A 15,886-nucleotide genomic window follows, 5' to 3' on the forward strand; every position below is an offset into this window, starting at 1 on the left:
GGCCCATAGGAACCTATGATTTGGCCCACCATCCGATCTGAGAAAGAGGGAGAATGATGAGATGCTTTAAAGATTTCCCATTTCAAATTTAATGTAATTGAATTTATTTAGTTTGTTTTATTTTTAAAAGCTTACCTAAATCAATTGTACTATTAAATATGGTAAATAATTAGATTTAGTGTAAATGTACACTGTCACATGATGGGTAGAGGACAGTTTGGCGAGCAAATCAAGGCAGATTCTGCTCGACTAGTGTATTCAGCATTGAACTCCACTGCTTACTCTTTATTGCAATAAGCATTTTAAAAGTTAAACTGCATTAGTTAATATGATTTAAAGTGATGTTTTTTTATATTTATTTCTCAATAATATTATTAAATAAATTTGGAAATTACCTATGGCGACATTAATGTAATAAAATTTGGTATATTTGCCTTTGGCCCACAGCTCATAATGATATTTGGTGTTTGGCTCATTATACGAAAAAGCTTGGGCACCCCTGGTCTATTGTGTTCAACAGTAGAAAGAGACACGGTGGTAACATTAAAGCGTGTTTAAATGATGACAGAATTGTACATTTTTGGGTGAACTATCCCTCTAAATCCTTTGCTGAATGTCAAGTGTGTTGTGTGTAATAATTTTAGATTTCTATGACTTTCTCTTTCGGACTGTCTGCTGCTGCTGCTTAGGAATATTCGTCCGCTTGTGTGTGTTGTACTTTTGCAATAGGACCAATGTAGAAAACTGTCTTAATGTTTCTTCTGTGGACGTGAATCAAACCGCAGGGCTCTGACGCTCCTCCGCAGAGCAAGCAACAAAATCCCAGTCTTCCCTGGGACACTGGACGCCAGTCGACTGGCCCCCTTTCCCTCTCTGTGTTCACACTCTTTTCCATTCTAATATGGGACCGTATAGTCACACAAAGACCTACCCAATGCAATACTGCCAACATCTCCGCTTACTAACATCTAACACTTCTCCCCGGCTCATAAAAAGCAATGTAAAGACTCTTCCAAAGAACTGATGCCTTTTTCTTTTCGCGTTCGTCCTGTGGAGGCTCCAGTGTTGTCGATTCCTTTCGTGGATGCTTTGGCATGCTTTGAAATCCCTTTCTTCAAATGAACACGTCGGCCAGTGATGAAAAAAAAATGAAAGCTTTTCCTCTGGCGACTCGTGTAGCTTCTTGTCATCCTGTGAAAAACCTCCATGATGAAAAACCAACCAGTAGAGCGACTTACATGCAGATTTACCCATCAGTTATCGATTAGTTAACCATAGCAAATAAAGAACTTTTAAATATATCATGTGCCTGGTGTGACGTGTCAGTCATTGGAAATAAATGTTGTAATTGCTGCGTCTGGAGTTTGATGAGGGATTGGGTGTGCATGTGGGGTGTTTAGAGACCAAATTTAATGAAAGATAACCATTTGTTTATTTTACTAAAGATGCATTATGTAAGTTTGACACCCAGTGGTTGAACTAGGTATTGCATTCCTGGATCAAAACACAACCCAAGCTCATTCTGAAAACGTAGTCCCGTGGACGTTTCTGGAGACCGCGAAATGCGTCCCGGGAGGTTGAGGCCGCCGTTCCCTTTGCGCTTGCCGGCTGACCGCTTACCTCCGTGTGGGGGGCTTTCCCGCAGCAGTCAGTTTGTCCGGTCAGCTCATCGTGTGCGTCGGCAGACTTCAGATGCAGAGAGGATTAGTTGACAAAGGCGGGGAAGAGTGGTTCCAGAAATCAGGTAAGACAAAAACATAATCCAAAAAATAAAGTAAACGAGTTCATAACAGGATGAGAACGTGGTGAAATCCGAAAAAAGCAGACGAGGGTTTTTCTTTTTCTAGACGGCTTTTCTAATTTGGTGATCGAGTTTAGGGAAGTGAGCGGGCGGGCGGGTCAATTGGTAAAACTGGTTGAGTTCAGGGAAGGAGGAGGGTGGGTGAGCTGGTCTGGGCCGGTCACCCAGTCAATCATTCGGTCAGTCAGACAGCGGCCTCTGGTGGGTTGATGCGAGAACAGCGCGGGCGCGAACGGCACTTGCCAGAGATGTTCAAGATACGATAAAGCGCACACAACGGCTTCTCGCGGATTCGAGGAAACAAAAACTGCACAAATATGTACCTCCCGAGACGTATTTCGCGGTTTCCAAAAATGTCCGCTGGACTACGTTTTCAGAATAAGCCTGGGTTGTCAAAACAAACACAAGCACAGGTTGCCAGATTGACGACCAACAGGAGCGAGTCTGACGCGATGGAAGGAATATTTTCCATATTAAAAAGGTTTTTTTGTCCAACACCTCGAATTGATATATCAAACGACTTCTATTTTCACAGCTAAACAACAGGATAAACTGACAATGATCAGCTCAGGTACACCTCATGTGCTTTATTCAGTGTTTAATGCTAACAATGTGAGTTTGAATGCCATTTTACATCACATTTATTGCCATACTATACACTGAATGTTGTCTGCAAAATTGTTGCAAACAATTTATTTGTGTTTAAACAAACAAATTAAATTTAGTAATGTTCAACTTAGTTTAATTGTTTAAATTCAACATAAACAAAGTGTTTACAACCCCTTAACTTAAAGAAATTAAGTAAATTCAAGGAATCATGTTTGAATCTTTTTTTCAGTGTGCTGAAAACAGCAGCAGATAGTTCACCTCAGATCTGGAAAATAAAATAAACTTTCTGAAATTGAACTAAAGACTCAAAACCAACACAAATTAGTGATTCAGCATCTATATTTAATAATGTTAAAGATGTTTATTATGTAATAATTAGATTATTAACCGTTCCATTTCGTTGTATTCTGTGCTTCTGAATGGCTGTATTTAAATTTCTCTTGTGTTTCGTCTGGTGCAAACAGCCAAATTGCTAATCACTGCGAATCTCATCACGTAGCGCATTGTTAGGACACGGGGTTACAATGTAACCTGCTCACCTCATCTTTACGCTTATAATATTTATATTATTTGCTAATTAATAATCTTATGTGTAACTTTATGTGTAACTGAATCTGCATCTTATTTCTAAGTCTGCTACTGTCCACCGGAGGTCGCATTTCGGTCATGGGTGCATGCTTTGAGAGTCTTTCTGAATGAATGAATGAATTAATGAATGAATGAATGAATGAAATAAGCTGTTTTCCAGCAAGGCAACTTTCAATGCTAAAATATAATTGGCTAAACTGACAATGAGCAGGTTAAACGTACACGTTCTGGCACATAATGCACATTTTCAAAGCAGAATATCTGACTTCAGCATTGTTTTTCAGATAAACAAGAATGTTCACTTAGCATGTTTCTTAAATATCTGCAAACATATTATGGTATATTTATGCTTTAGAAGAGTCAAAAACTCACAAACAACACCTTTAAATACTAATCTAAAATGTTATCAAAATGCCATGATGCAAATCTTATAGACTATAAGAAATGCTGCTATCAGGAAGTCTTTAATGCTTTACAAAATGTAACATCTTTTCTTTAATCTTTATTCATCACATATAAAATAAAAGTTTTTTGTTTGTTTTGTAGTTATAATATTGGGCTGCATTGGGCTCCTCTGGGTGCTCCGGTTTCCCCCACCAGTCCAAAGACATTTGCTATAGGTGACTTGAATAAACTAAATTGGCCGTAGTGTTAAACATATGCTGTATAAGTTGGCGGTTCATTCTGCTGTGGCGAACCCTGATGAATAAAGGACCAAGCAGAAGGAAAATTTGTTAATTTATTTAATGTAATATGAGTAAAAATACAAGTATTTTTTCTAACATAAATACATGCATGTGTGTATGATAAGTATACACAATACACACACACACACACACACACACACACATAAATGTAATATTTTAATTTGGATGCTATTTATCATGATTAATTGTTTGACAGGAGAGCACCACTATAAATCATATATCCAGACTGATTAGAAAATCTTCATAAACAATCAAAGAAAAGTAAACTAATGGGGGGGGGGGGGGGGGGGGTTCACATGTTTTAAAATGTATAGTATAAAAAGAACAAGGTTTAATATTTTGTCACATCAATTTGTTACATTTAGGAGATTTATCTATGTATTTTATTTTATTGAATTCCTGAAGGGGGCTGTGTATTGTGGAATCTGAGCTGGTAGGTTGTCATCATTTGTTCATACTAAATTCTAAAAGTGGTTTATACCACTGCTGTATTATAACATAAGTGTTAATTTTATTATTGCATTACACTTAAATTTAGGCTACTTGTAATTATTAATTTGCTTTCATGAGTTATCCGAATCTAATTTTCCAATAGTGTATACTTCTGAGTAGTATCGTGTTTCATTGTCACTAAAATCAACAATAAGTCACTTTCCAAAACCTTTTCATTCACTGTTCCTCACTGGTGGTGAATAATCTTCCCAGTACCACACGGACTGCTGATTCACTACTAGTATTATTTCTAATCTCAGATCCAATCCTATTGGTCCCACTGAACAGCATCCGCCAATGAGCAGCCTCCTAAAGGAAACTAAAAGATAAGGACAACTAAAACCCATCTCTTCTGAAATCACCTTTTATTATTGAGGTAAAGTTGGTAATAATTCACACATTCAGACTATCCCCTTAACAATATAATTTTTGTTATATTATTCTGTGAAAATTCTAAATAGTGAAATCAAATTAGCAGCCAATGACAGTACAACATTCTTCACTATCGAGGTGCTGATGTTGTTTTGAAGTCATCCGAATATTCAACGTAGTGGTAAACATGAACGATTCTAAAATATAAAATCAGCCTTACCTCAATGATATCTAATTCACTGACTAAAAACCTGTGTAGTTATAAAAATGACCTGTTTTATTGACTTAATACAAGTGTTTGGTGAAATCGCCTTCAAATGAATTGTTTACAAGGCTACCTGGCAAATTTAGATTCCTAAATTAAACATGAATGAATATCTGTATGCTATATAAAAACTTAATATAAATGTTTGTGTATAATATGTATATAAAACGTGTATAAATTGTATTTTTAATTCAATCAAATCAATTTTCAGTTACGAACATCCAGTTTTAGCGGTTACAATTAAAGTCATTGTGATTGGTCCATCCTGATCAGCGCTGAGATAAGTAACAGTTGCTTTGTGACAAAGCCAGCCCATCTAAGTAGATGTTCTGATTATAAAAGGACAAACTGGATACATGATATATCACATTTCGTTTACAGAATTAAAATGTAATGATTATAACAATGTACCCGTCGAATATCTGACAGTTTTATCGCATAAACCGTTTAATTTTTTTCTCCGGTGCAGCAGGAGGCAGTAAAGCCAAATAAACCCTCAAGACCAGAATCTCAAACACATGACACAAAGCGCAGACGTGTTTATCCTGAATCTGACAACAAACGGAGACATTCTGCAGGTTTAGGAGGCGACTTTTCATTTTAACAACACGACAGGCCTTTGTTTTAAACATACAGGTAAGTGGTTTGTTTTTTGTGTGTGATTTATACCCGCAGACACCCCTCCGTAATGTTTTCATTAAGAGTATTGCTAGTTTTGCTCGTTTACGGGTATTTATGCTAACACTAATACTACAGACGGGTCTTACAGGGTTCTGGAAAAACCTTGAAAATGCTTGAATTATAATCCAGTGTTCTCAAGGTTAGAAAGGTGCTTTTTTTTGATAAAGTGTCTTAAAACTGCTTGAAAATGTTAATGTTGTTTTCATAATAATGTGTTTTACTAAATAGCTAATTATAAATAACTTAACGATGTAAATAAAATACCACAAATCTCTTTGCTTAATGTAAACTCTGTGCGATCTGCCTTTCTTATCTGTGTCATTTGTAATCAAATTAAATATGGATTTAAGATGAAGATGGCATATTTAAGTGAACCACATTTAAGAATTGAGGTAAAGTTTATTTTATATTTGCACATTCAGACTTTCTCCAAATAACTTCAGAAAAGTGTTATTTGCTAATTCTAAATAGTAAAATCATATTAGCTGCCAATGACTATCTAAAATTTTCCAAAAGTACTTCTGACTGGTTTTGTGGTCCATTGTCACAAATATCAACAATAAGTGTCTTTCCAAAACCTTTTCATTCACTGTTCCTCACTGGTGGTGAATGATCTTGGCCTTCCCACACGGACTGCTGATTCACTATCATTCAATCAACATCCACAACCCCATCTCTTCCGAAATCACCTCTTATTATTGACATGAAGTTGATTTTTTTTTTTATTTACACATTCAGACTTTCTTATTAATAATATTAATTCAGAAAATAATTATTAGCAAATTCTGAATTGTGAAATCATATAAGCAGCCAAGGACTATCAGTACACCATTGTTCACTGTGAATAAATAGTCATAATGTTGTTTCAAAGTCATGCTTGCATGCAATTTCAGACCGCATATTCAAAATATTATTGTAAATAACATAGGGAGCACATTATAAATTGTCACTGAACGAATGTGCGAATATAAAACCAACTTTATTTCAGTCATTTAACCGAGTAAATGACAGTGTTGGGTTAGAGGCTAAAATGCCATGGTTAAACCTTTCCTTAAAATACCACACTGTACTATAGAATTCAATAACTAACAGGATCTAATGTAATATGATGAAGTACACTCTAAAACCTGCTGGGTTCCACACAATTGATTTGTGTTTATGTAACATGAAATATTTAAGTTAACTTATTTGTTTTTACAAATTTAAGTGGATTGAACATTAACAATTAAGTTCTCCCCAGAAAAACAAAGAATTTTTGTTGTTTCAGCTCATTTTAAATAAGTAGTTTGAACAAACAGCAAATGTCATATTTTGAGTTTATATGTATTTTACCAAACTTTTAAAGTGCTGAAAAAGATTGAAAATGCACCTGGAAAGTGCTTAAATTTGGCCCTGACGACAGTAATAAATCCCTCGGTTTATTTTTTCCCCCAAATTCTGTTTAACAGAGAGAGATTTTTTTGCAGTACATTTCTAAACATAATAGTTTTAATAACTCATTTCTAATAACTGATTTATTTTATCTTTACCATGATGACAGTCAGTAATATTTCAGTAGATATTTTTCAAGACACTTCTATACAGATTAAAGTGACATTTAAAGGCTTAACAAGGTTAATTAGCTTAACTACACAGGTTAGGGCAATTAGGCAAGTTATTGTATAACGATGGTTTGTTCTGTAGACTTTCAGGAAAAAAGATAGCTTAATAATTTCGACCTTAAGATGGTGCTTAAAAAATTAAAAACTACTTTTATTCTAGCCGAAATAAAACAAATAAGACTTTCTTCAGAAGAAAAAATATTATCAGACATACTGTGAAAATTTCCTTGCTCTGTTAAACATCATTTGGGAAATATTTAACAAAGAAAATTTAAAGGGGGACTAATAATTCTGACATGAACTGTATATATATTTATTATTTCTTTGTACTGTGGTGTTGTGACAGGCGCTCTTCATCATGTCCGCTGATCTGGATCTTTCTCCTCCGGAGGTTCCTGAACCCACTTTCTTCGAGAGTCTCCTGCGTTATGGATTATTTCTAGGGGCCATTTTTCAACTCATCTGTATTTTAGCTGTAATTATACCCACATCCAAGGGCCACGAACAGGTGAGGATGACCTACAGCCACAGATCTGACTGTAATCAAACCCACGTCAAAAAAGTACTGTAGTGTTTTTGAACTATACTGTTGTAAAGTGTGTTATGAAGTCAATAAAAAACGACATTTTTGGCCTTAAAATGGGACAAATTCACTGAAATATTGTCTTGTTTGTTTAAAATCATTTTAAACTGGTCTTAATTTTCCTTCATTTATGTTAAGCTACCAAATCACTCCAACAAATCCAATAATAGAAAACGTTTAGCAAATCTTTATTTTACAACTAATATTATAACAGTCTCTTGTGCATACATGTAGCTTAAGCTTCTTAATAGTGTATTTAATTATTATTATAATTTTTTTAGTTTTATGTTGAAAAAAATATTATATATAGAACTACAGCATCTGAGCATCTGTTTTTTGATTGGTCAAGTAGAAAAATTTGCTGGGCCATTGAAAAAATCCTATATGATTTACAGAGACCTGGAAGGGACGTGATGGTGGGAGAGAAAAAAAAACAGTGATAGGATGATGTTGTTGTTTTTTGCGTTACCTTACAAAGATTGCGTTATCTCGCAAAGATGTTTTCCATAAACACCTCCTGTTCACTTCATACAAGTCAACCTGATCGGGGATCAGTTTATCATACGGAGCGCATCCACTGATTCAGTTGCTGCATGTGAAAGTGAATGCAGATATCTTTATATTAATTTCAGCGTGCTTTCAAGAATAAAAATACACAAGAAATATGGGGAAATACTTACTCATAGGATGACAGCGGGATAGAATGGTATACGGGAGAATCCCAGCAAAAACAGCAGGGTTGACATGTATGAGGTGAACAGGAAGTGTTTGTGGAAAAACATCTTTGCGAGGGAACGCAAAAACTTAAAAATATATATTTTTCTCATCAGTTTTTTTTTTTTTCTTCTCCCACCCAGTTTTTTCCCCACCATCACGTCCCTTCCTGGTCTGTGTAGAAATTTAATTCTTGTGTGTATATGAATAAAAAAAAACTATTTTTTAATTAACTGAAATTAGAATGAAACTTTTTTTTATTCAATATGTCAACTTTTTGCGAATCTAGAGAAACTGAGAATTTTCCAGTGCACTATTTATTTTTTTCCCAACTATGGAACTAAATATTTTAAGATTTAGATATACATTTTCATTGTGTCTCTTGAAAACGGTGGTGAACAACCATTATTAAACAGTGTATTAATGCTAAAACCATCATTTCATCTTACACGTGTTTCTTTGTTTGTGTGTGTGTGTGTGTGTGTGTGTATACACACACACACACACACACATACATACATACATACATACAGTTGAAGTCAGAATTATTAGCCGCCCATTGATTTTTTTTTAAAATTTTTATTATTTCCCAAATGATGTTTAACAGAGCAAGGAAATTTTCACAGTATATCTGATAATATTTTTTCTCCTGGAGAAAGTCTTATTTGTTTTATTTCAGCTAGAATAAAACAGTTTTTTTAATAATCATTTTAGGGACAAAATGATTAGCCCCTTTAAGCTAATTTTGTTTTTAATTTTTTACAGAACAAACCATTGTTACACAATAACTTGCCTAATTACCCTAACATGCCTAGTTAACCTAATTAACCTAGTTAAGCCTTTAAATGTCTTGAAAAATATCTAGTCAAATATTATTTACAGTCATCATGACAAAGATAAAATAAATCAGTTATTAAAGATGAGTTAATAAAACTATTGTGTTTAGAAATGTGTTGAAAAAAATCTCTAAGCTAAACAGAAATTAGGGAAAAAATAATTCAGAGGGGCGAATAAATCTGACTTCAACTGTAACTGTATATACACACACACACACACACACACACACACACAAACAAACATGTATATGGTGTGTGCACAGTTTTCTTTTTGGAGTGGTTTATTATTGTTATACAAGCAATTGTTTTGAGCTCTTATCAAGTGTTCAGTGCCAGCATATTTGATCAGAACAGAAATTTCACAATTTTTCAAGGCACAGTTCACCCAAAAATACTAATTTACTCTGCATACATATATATATATATATATATATATATATATATATATATATATATACACAATTATGAGTTTCTTATGTTGAACACAAAACAAGATATTCTGAAGGAATCAGCCCTTGACATCAGTAGTAGAAACAACAGAAATGATGGAAGTCCATGCCTATTTTTTTCCCCAACATTCTGTAAAACATCTTCTTTGGTGTTCACCAGAGGAAAGAACATTGTTTGAGTGAACTCTCTTTATGCATTTTCTTTTACACTTTAACCCAAGCCTATGTGTTTTCTGATGAATCTACATTGGAGACATGATGAATGTTTGTTTTTCTGTCAGCCGGTGGAGACATCAGATCCGGCCGACACTCGCAGCACTGATCAGAACCGAAAAGCAAAGCCGCCCGTTCAACAGATCCGCCAGAAGATGAAGAAGGAGAGCAAGAAGAAGAGATAGTTCCAGGAGTGTGTGAATGTGTGAAGATTCCCTGCAGCGTCTGATAGACTGGTATAATGTGCTGGATTCCACACAGGTGTCAAACTCAGCTCCTGGAGGACCACAACTCTTCAACTTGATCAAACTAATCGAGTTCTACCAGTTCTACAGGTTTGGAAATTACAGGTGAGTATGTTGAAGCAGGGCTGGAACTAAACTGCAGAGCTGCGGCCCTCCAGGAGCTAAGTTTGACACTCCTGCATTATAACATCTGGATTGACCGAGTTACTCTTCAGCTTATGATTATTGTACAAGCAGTGTGCAAACTTGGTCCTGGAGGGCCGGTCTTCTGTTTAGCTCCAACTTCCTCCAACACACCTGCCTGGATGTCTAGTACACCTAGAAAGAGCTTGATGAGCTGGTTCAGGTGTGTTTAATTGGAGTTAGAACTAAAATCTGCAAAGCACCGGCCCACCAGGACTGAGTTTGGACACTCATGTATTATAAAATCTGAACATTGTTTAGATCAACGGTCTCAAACTCAGTTCCTGAGCTCTGCAGTTTAGTTCCAACCCTAATTAAACACACCTGATCATGAGTCCTTCAGGCTTGTTTGAAACCTGATGGTAAGTGTGTTAAAGCAGGGCTAGAACTAAACTGCAGAGCTGCGGCCCTCCAGAAACTGTGTTTGACACTCCTGCGTTATAACAGCTGGATGGACCGAGTTACTCTTCAGCTATTATAATATCTGAATGCTGTTTAGTGGTCTTAAACTTTATATCTGCAGGGCCACAGCTCTGCACAGTTTATCTCCAACCACCTTTAACTCAGGAGTACGCAAGATTGCTGAAGAACGCATACTGAGAGCCTAAGTTTGGACAGCCCTGCTCTATTAGTCTTGAACAGCTTGATTAGTCGGCTGAGCTGTGTTTGATTAGGGTTGGAGGTAAACTGTGCAGAGCTGCGGCCCTCCAGGAATCCAGTTTGAGGCCTGTGGTTTAGATGTGTCCGTGCACATCAAACTGTTTTTTTTCTTTCACAAGTTATATGCTGTATTGTTTTTTATGTCATCTTTGAGGTTGTTTTATGATTCCTTTTTTTTTTTTTTTTTAAATAAAGCATTTTTTGTGCTTTTTCTGTTTTTGTTTAAGTAAAGAGTCTTATTTCAGTACAACTCAGCTATTTTCACTAGTTTCATTCATTCATTTTCTTGTCGGCTTAGTCCCTTTATTAATCCGGGGTCGACACAGCGGAATGAACCGCCAACTTATCTAGTACGTTTTTACGCAGCGAATGCCCTTCCAGCCGCAACCCATCTCTGGGAAACTCACGCAAACACACACACTCATACACTACGGACAATTTAGCCTACCCAATTCACCTGTACCGCATGTCTTTGGACTGTGGGGAAACCGGAGCACCCGGAGGAAACCCACGCGAAGGCAGGGAGAACATGCAAACTCCACACAGAAACGCCAACTGAGCTGAGGTTCGACCTAGTGACTTTCTTTCTGTGAGGCGACAGCACTACCTACTGCGCCACTGCGTCGCCCCATTTTGTTTGTGTAATAAATATTTACATGCTTCAGTGAACCAAATTCATATATTTAATCAAATTGCATCTCATTGCTTTATCAAACTTCTGTTTTCTGTGTTCAGAGCTGATTCTGACTTACACTGTAACCTCTGATGGGTTATTTCAAAAGACACTCTTACACCTAACCAAAGTCAGGTTCTTGCACCTTACCAACAGTTCTGTTCTTATGACTCATTATAAACACTTCAAATGTGACTTTAATGCTGGTCATTTGCCTCGTAGTGAATAAATTCTATTGTTCATTCATTCATTTTCTTTTTGGCTTAGTTTCTTTATGAATCAGGGGTCGCCACAGCAGAATGAACCGCCTACTTAACCAGCATATGTTTTACGCAGCGAATGCCCTTCCAACTGCACATTCACATTTTTGAAGCATAAGTCCTTCACTTGAGGGAGGGGGAGGGGGAGGGGGGTTGGGGGGATAAAAACAGTCCTGTTCTTAATCGTGTTTAGTGTTGGTCAACTGTAGTTGCATTTTTTAATTAGGCAAAAAAAAATAATTTCTTTATCTCTTTTTATTGTTACACTTTCTATGCTCTTTTTAAATTATGTGCCTATTGCTGTTACTGTTTTTCAACCCATATCGTTAGTTTATTTTTTCTCTGTAAAGCACTTTGTGAGGCCTTGTGGCAGTTGGAAACGTGCTACATAAATAAATTGAACTTGAACACATTCACTACAGGCAATTTAGTTTATTCAGTTCACCTATAGCGCATGTGTTTGGACTGTGGGGGGAACACGGAGGAAACTCCCGCCAACATGGGGAGAACATGCAAACTCCACACAGTAATGCTAACTGACCCAGCCGGGGCTCAAACCAGCGACCTTCTTTCTGTGAGGCGATTATGCTACCCACTGCGCCACCGTACTGCCCTAAGACTCATTATAAACACTTCAAATGTGACTTCAATGCTGGTAACGACTTGTAATGAATGAATTGTATTGTGTCCAATAAGCTATAAAATAAAACACTGCTATAATACATACAGTAATTAGTTTATGAAGATTTGACTCAATCTAACGTAATCATCATCATTAAACATCTCACTTCATTATCAACAATCCATTATCAATTATTATCACAGACTTTATTAATCTTTGCTAACCTAACATAAATGATCTAGTCATTGGTGGTGCAGTAGGTAGTGCTGTCACCTCACAGCAAGAAGGTTACTGGTTCAAGTCTCGGCTGGGTCAGTTGGCATTTCTGTGTGGAGTTTGCATGTTCTCCCTGCGTTTGCGTGGGTTTCCTCTGGGTGCTCTGGTTTCCCCCACAGTCCAAACACATGCGGTACAGGAGGATTGGGTATGGTAAAATTGTCTGTAGTGTATGAGTGTGAATGAGTGTGTGTGGATGTTTCCAAAAGCTGGAAAGGCATCCGCTGCGTAAAACATATGTTGGATAAGTTGGCGGTTCATTCCGCTGTGGCGACCCCAGATTAATAAAGGGACTGAGCCGAAAAGAAAATGAATGAATGGATCTAGTCATTCTCTGTTGTTTAATAAACACATTTGCATTTCAATAATGCACTAGTAAATGTTGAAATATGAATGAATCAATCTTATTGTAAAGTTTTGGGTTTGAAGTAGATGTACAGTATTAGGGAAGAACAAACATGCGCAATAAATGAGACCACCACAACATCAATGTCATTTTATTTTTAAAAAAGTGAATTTGTAGATCTGAAACGTCTCAAATATTTTCACTATACAGAGTGGCCAATTATATGGATGCACCTTAATAAAATGGGAATGGTTGGTGATATTAACGTCCTGTTTGTGGAACATTAGCATATGTGAGGGGGCAAACTTTTCAAGATAGGTGGTGACCATTTTGAAGTCGGCCATCTTAAATCCAACTTTGTTTTTTTCAATAGGAAAAGGGTCATGTGACACATCAAACTTATTGTGAATTTCACAAGAAAAACAACGGTGTGCTTGGTTTTCACATAACTTTATTCTTTAATAAGTTATTTACAAGTTTCTGATCACTTATAAAATGTGTTCAATGTGCTGCCCATTGTGTTGGATTGTCAGTGCAACCCTCTTCCCCCACTCTTCACACACTGATAGCAACACCGCAGGAGAAATGCCAGCACAGGCTTCTAGTATCCGTAGTTTCAGGTGCTGCACATCTTGTATCTTCACGCCATAGATAACTGATAGTGGGGCCATTCTTCATCAATGGAAACCTCGAGGCCACTGGATATTTGAAATTGCTCCATGATGATGTGTTTCCTTCTTTACGCACTGAAGCTGGCACATCCCTGAGTTTTCCAGCAGAATGGTGCACCACCACATTATGCGTGTCATGAGCGAGCGTTTCTAGATGAACAGTTTCCTAAAAAAGTGGATTGGTCGTCGTGGGCCAGTTGAATGGCCCCCAAGGTCTCCCGATCTGAACCCCTTAGACTTTTATCTATGGGTTCATCTGAAGGCCATTGTGTATGTTGTGAAGATACAAGATGTGCAGCACCTGAAACTACTGATACTAGAAGCCTGTGCTGGCATTTCTCCTGCGGTGTTGCCATCAGTGTGTGAAGAGTGGAAGAAGAGGGTTGCATTGACAATCCAACACAATGGGCAGCACATTGAACACGTTTTATAAGTGATCAGAAACTTGTAAATAACTCATGAAAGAATAAAGTTACCCTAAAACCAAGCACACCATTGTTTTTATTGTGAAATTCCCGATAAGTTTGATGTGTCACATGACCCTCTTCCTATTGAAAAAACAAAAGTTGGATCCAAGATGGCCGACTTCAAAATGGTCACCATTGTCACCACCCATCTTGAAAAGTTTGCTCCCTCACATATGCTAATGTTCCGCAAACAGGACGTTAATATCACCAACCATTCCCATTTTATTAAGATGTATCCATATAAACGGCTTACTCTTAATAAACTAGTCTGCATTTTAAACATTACATTGAGTGTTAAATCACCACTTTATACATAACAGTTATTACAAAAATTTTTTTATAATTTTCATCAGTTGTTCAATTTGTACATGAAAATTTTATAAGTTTATGACTGAAACCATTTTCAACGAAGCAAATTGCGCTAAACATTTGATTTAAACTGCACACTGATAAATAAAACCAGGTCAATCTTTGATTAAAACCATGATTTGATCATTACATATTTATATACAGAAACAATAAAACTCCCTGATATTGTCAAACGTGATCTTGCTCGAATCATTGTGTACAAATCATAGATATGAAAAACAAGCAGATTTAAATAGATATCAGTACCGTAACATCATCTTCAGGACGTCAAATCTGTCTTCAGACATCAGAGATTAGTTTTATGCACGAGGTCCTTTCTTATCACAGCGTTCACTGCAAGAGGAATAAAACACATCATTAGTCATTAGTAATGGTTACTCATTCCTTCATTTCTTTCGGCTTAGTTTCTATTTATCAAGGGGTCACCACAGAGGAATGAACCGCCAACTATTCCAGCATATGTTTTACACAGTGGATGCCCTTCCAGCTGCAACCCATCACTGGGAAACACCCATACACTCACACACACAGTACGGCCAATTTAGCTTATTCAATTCAGCTATAGTGCATGTGTTTGGACTGTGGGGGGAACCGGAGCACCTGGAGGAAATAAGAGCATGCAAACTCCACACAGAAATGCCAACTGGACCAGCCAGGACTCAAACCAGCGACCTTCTTCTGTGAGGCGACAGTCATAACCACTAAGCCACCTTGCCGCTCATGGTTACTTAGTATTAATGGAAAATATACTTCAGTTTGTGCCTCAAAAAAAGTCTTGTGCTGTTGATTTATAAGTTAAGCTTAGCTAAAAGCTGCTCACAATCACCAACATTGAGGATTAAAGAGAAGTCTTGAAGGGATACATTTACTCTTCCTTAAAAGCATAGGTGCCAAACTGGATTCCTGGAGGGCCGCATCTCTGCACAGTTTTGCTCCAACCCGACTGAGGATCTGCTCAAGTGTTTCCAGTAAAGTGTGCAGTACGCACCAGGCGGGGCTTAGCATGACATCTGAGGCCAAGACTATACCAAGCGGCAACCTCCCGCTCTTCCTCGTGAAGCCAATACAGAAGTAACTGGAACTGTAATTCATTGATTCGCCTTCGGGGGCTGGCTGCAGGAACTCCAGATGTTCTCTGACTGCAATGCTAAATTGGCCATATTTACAGCTGATAAAAACATGTTTACAGCAAAAGATGGTTTT

General features: G+C 37.0%; 2 protein-coding genes and 1 long non-coding RNA gene across 16 annotated transcripts in view; 2 read left to right on the top strand and 1 right to left on the bottom strand.

Annotated features, from left to right (window-relative positions):
* Positions 1 to 5,311: 5,311 nt before the first annotated feature.
* On the top strand, positions 5,312 to 11,225 carry manbal (mannosidase beta like). Of its 9 annotated transcripts, XR_012407468.1 has the most exons (6): positions 5,371 to 5,470; positions 7,463 to 7,624; positions 9,980 to 10,172; positions 10,315 to 10,405; positions 10,554 to 10,863; positions 11,035 to 11,225. XR_012407468.1 is itself a non-coding variant. In NM_001303006.1 (3 exons), exons 2-3 carry the CDS (start codon positions 7,475 to 7,477, stop codon positions 10,094 to 10,096), a joined length of 267 nt encoding a protein of 88 aa, NP_001289935.1. In that variant the 5' UTR covers positions 5,312 to 5,470; positions 7,463 to 7,474; the 3' UTR covers positions 10,097 to 11,225. The 9 variants fall into 9 exon arrangements, 2 of the variants coding, with proteins under 2 accessions (NP_001289935.1, XP_017212018.1); XR_012407466.1 differs by having other exon boundaries at positions 9,980 to 10,405; XR_012407465.1 differs by having other exon boundaries at positions 10,315 to 10,863.
* A 997-nt stretch (positions 11,226 to 12,222) lies between these two features.
* On the top strand, positions 12,223 to 14,334 carry LOC141386381 (uncharacterized). The gene is made up of 2 exons (XR_012408288.1): positions 12,223 to 13,796; positions 14,131 to 14,334. It is a non-coding gene; the product is annotated as an uncharacterized lncRNA (long non-coding RNA).
* nfatc2b (nuclear factor of activated T cells 2b) overlaps positions 12,525 to 15,886 on the bottom strand; it is a 34,887-nt gene continuing 31,525 nt past the window's right edge. Inside the window, exons 10-11 of one of the 6 annotated variants that reach the window (XR_012408260.1) lie at positions 14,527 to 15,016; positions 12,525 to 12,856 (exon numbers count right to left, since the gene is read on the bottom strand). Coding sequence is in view for 2 of the 6 variants with exons in the window: in XM_695499.11 (XP_700591.6) it covers positions 14,970 to 15,016 (47 nt within the window). In the remaining 4 variants the exon portion in view is untranslated. Of the gene's footprint in view, positions 12,857 to 13,311; positions 15,017 to 15,886 lie in introns of those variants that run through there. The other 5 variants (XR_012408261.1, XR_012408259.1, XR_012408258.1 and 2 more) reach the window with 5 other exon arrangements.

The sequence above is a fragment of the Danio rerio genome, chromosome 6 (assembly GCF_049306965.1).
Source record: "Danio rerio strain Tuebingen ecotype United States chromosome 6, GRCz12tu, whole genome shotgun sequence".
Classification (NCBI taxonomy): Eukaryota; Metazoa; Chordata; class Actinopteri; order Cypriniformes; family Danionidae; genus Danio; species Danio rerio.

Excerpts from the sequence above, each read along its gene's own strand:
- manbal (NM_001303006.1), top strand. The coding sequence starts at position 7,475 with ATGTCCGCTGATCTGGATCTTTCTCCTCCGGAGGTTCCTGAACCCACT. Across the intron at positions 7,625-9,979 it reads CATCCAAGGGCCACGAACAG|CCGGTGGAGACATCAGATCC; the intron begins GTGAGGATGACC and ends TTTTTCTGTCAG.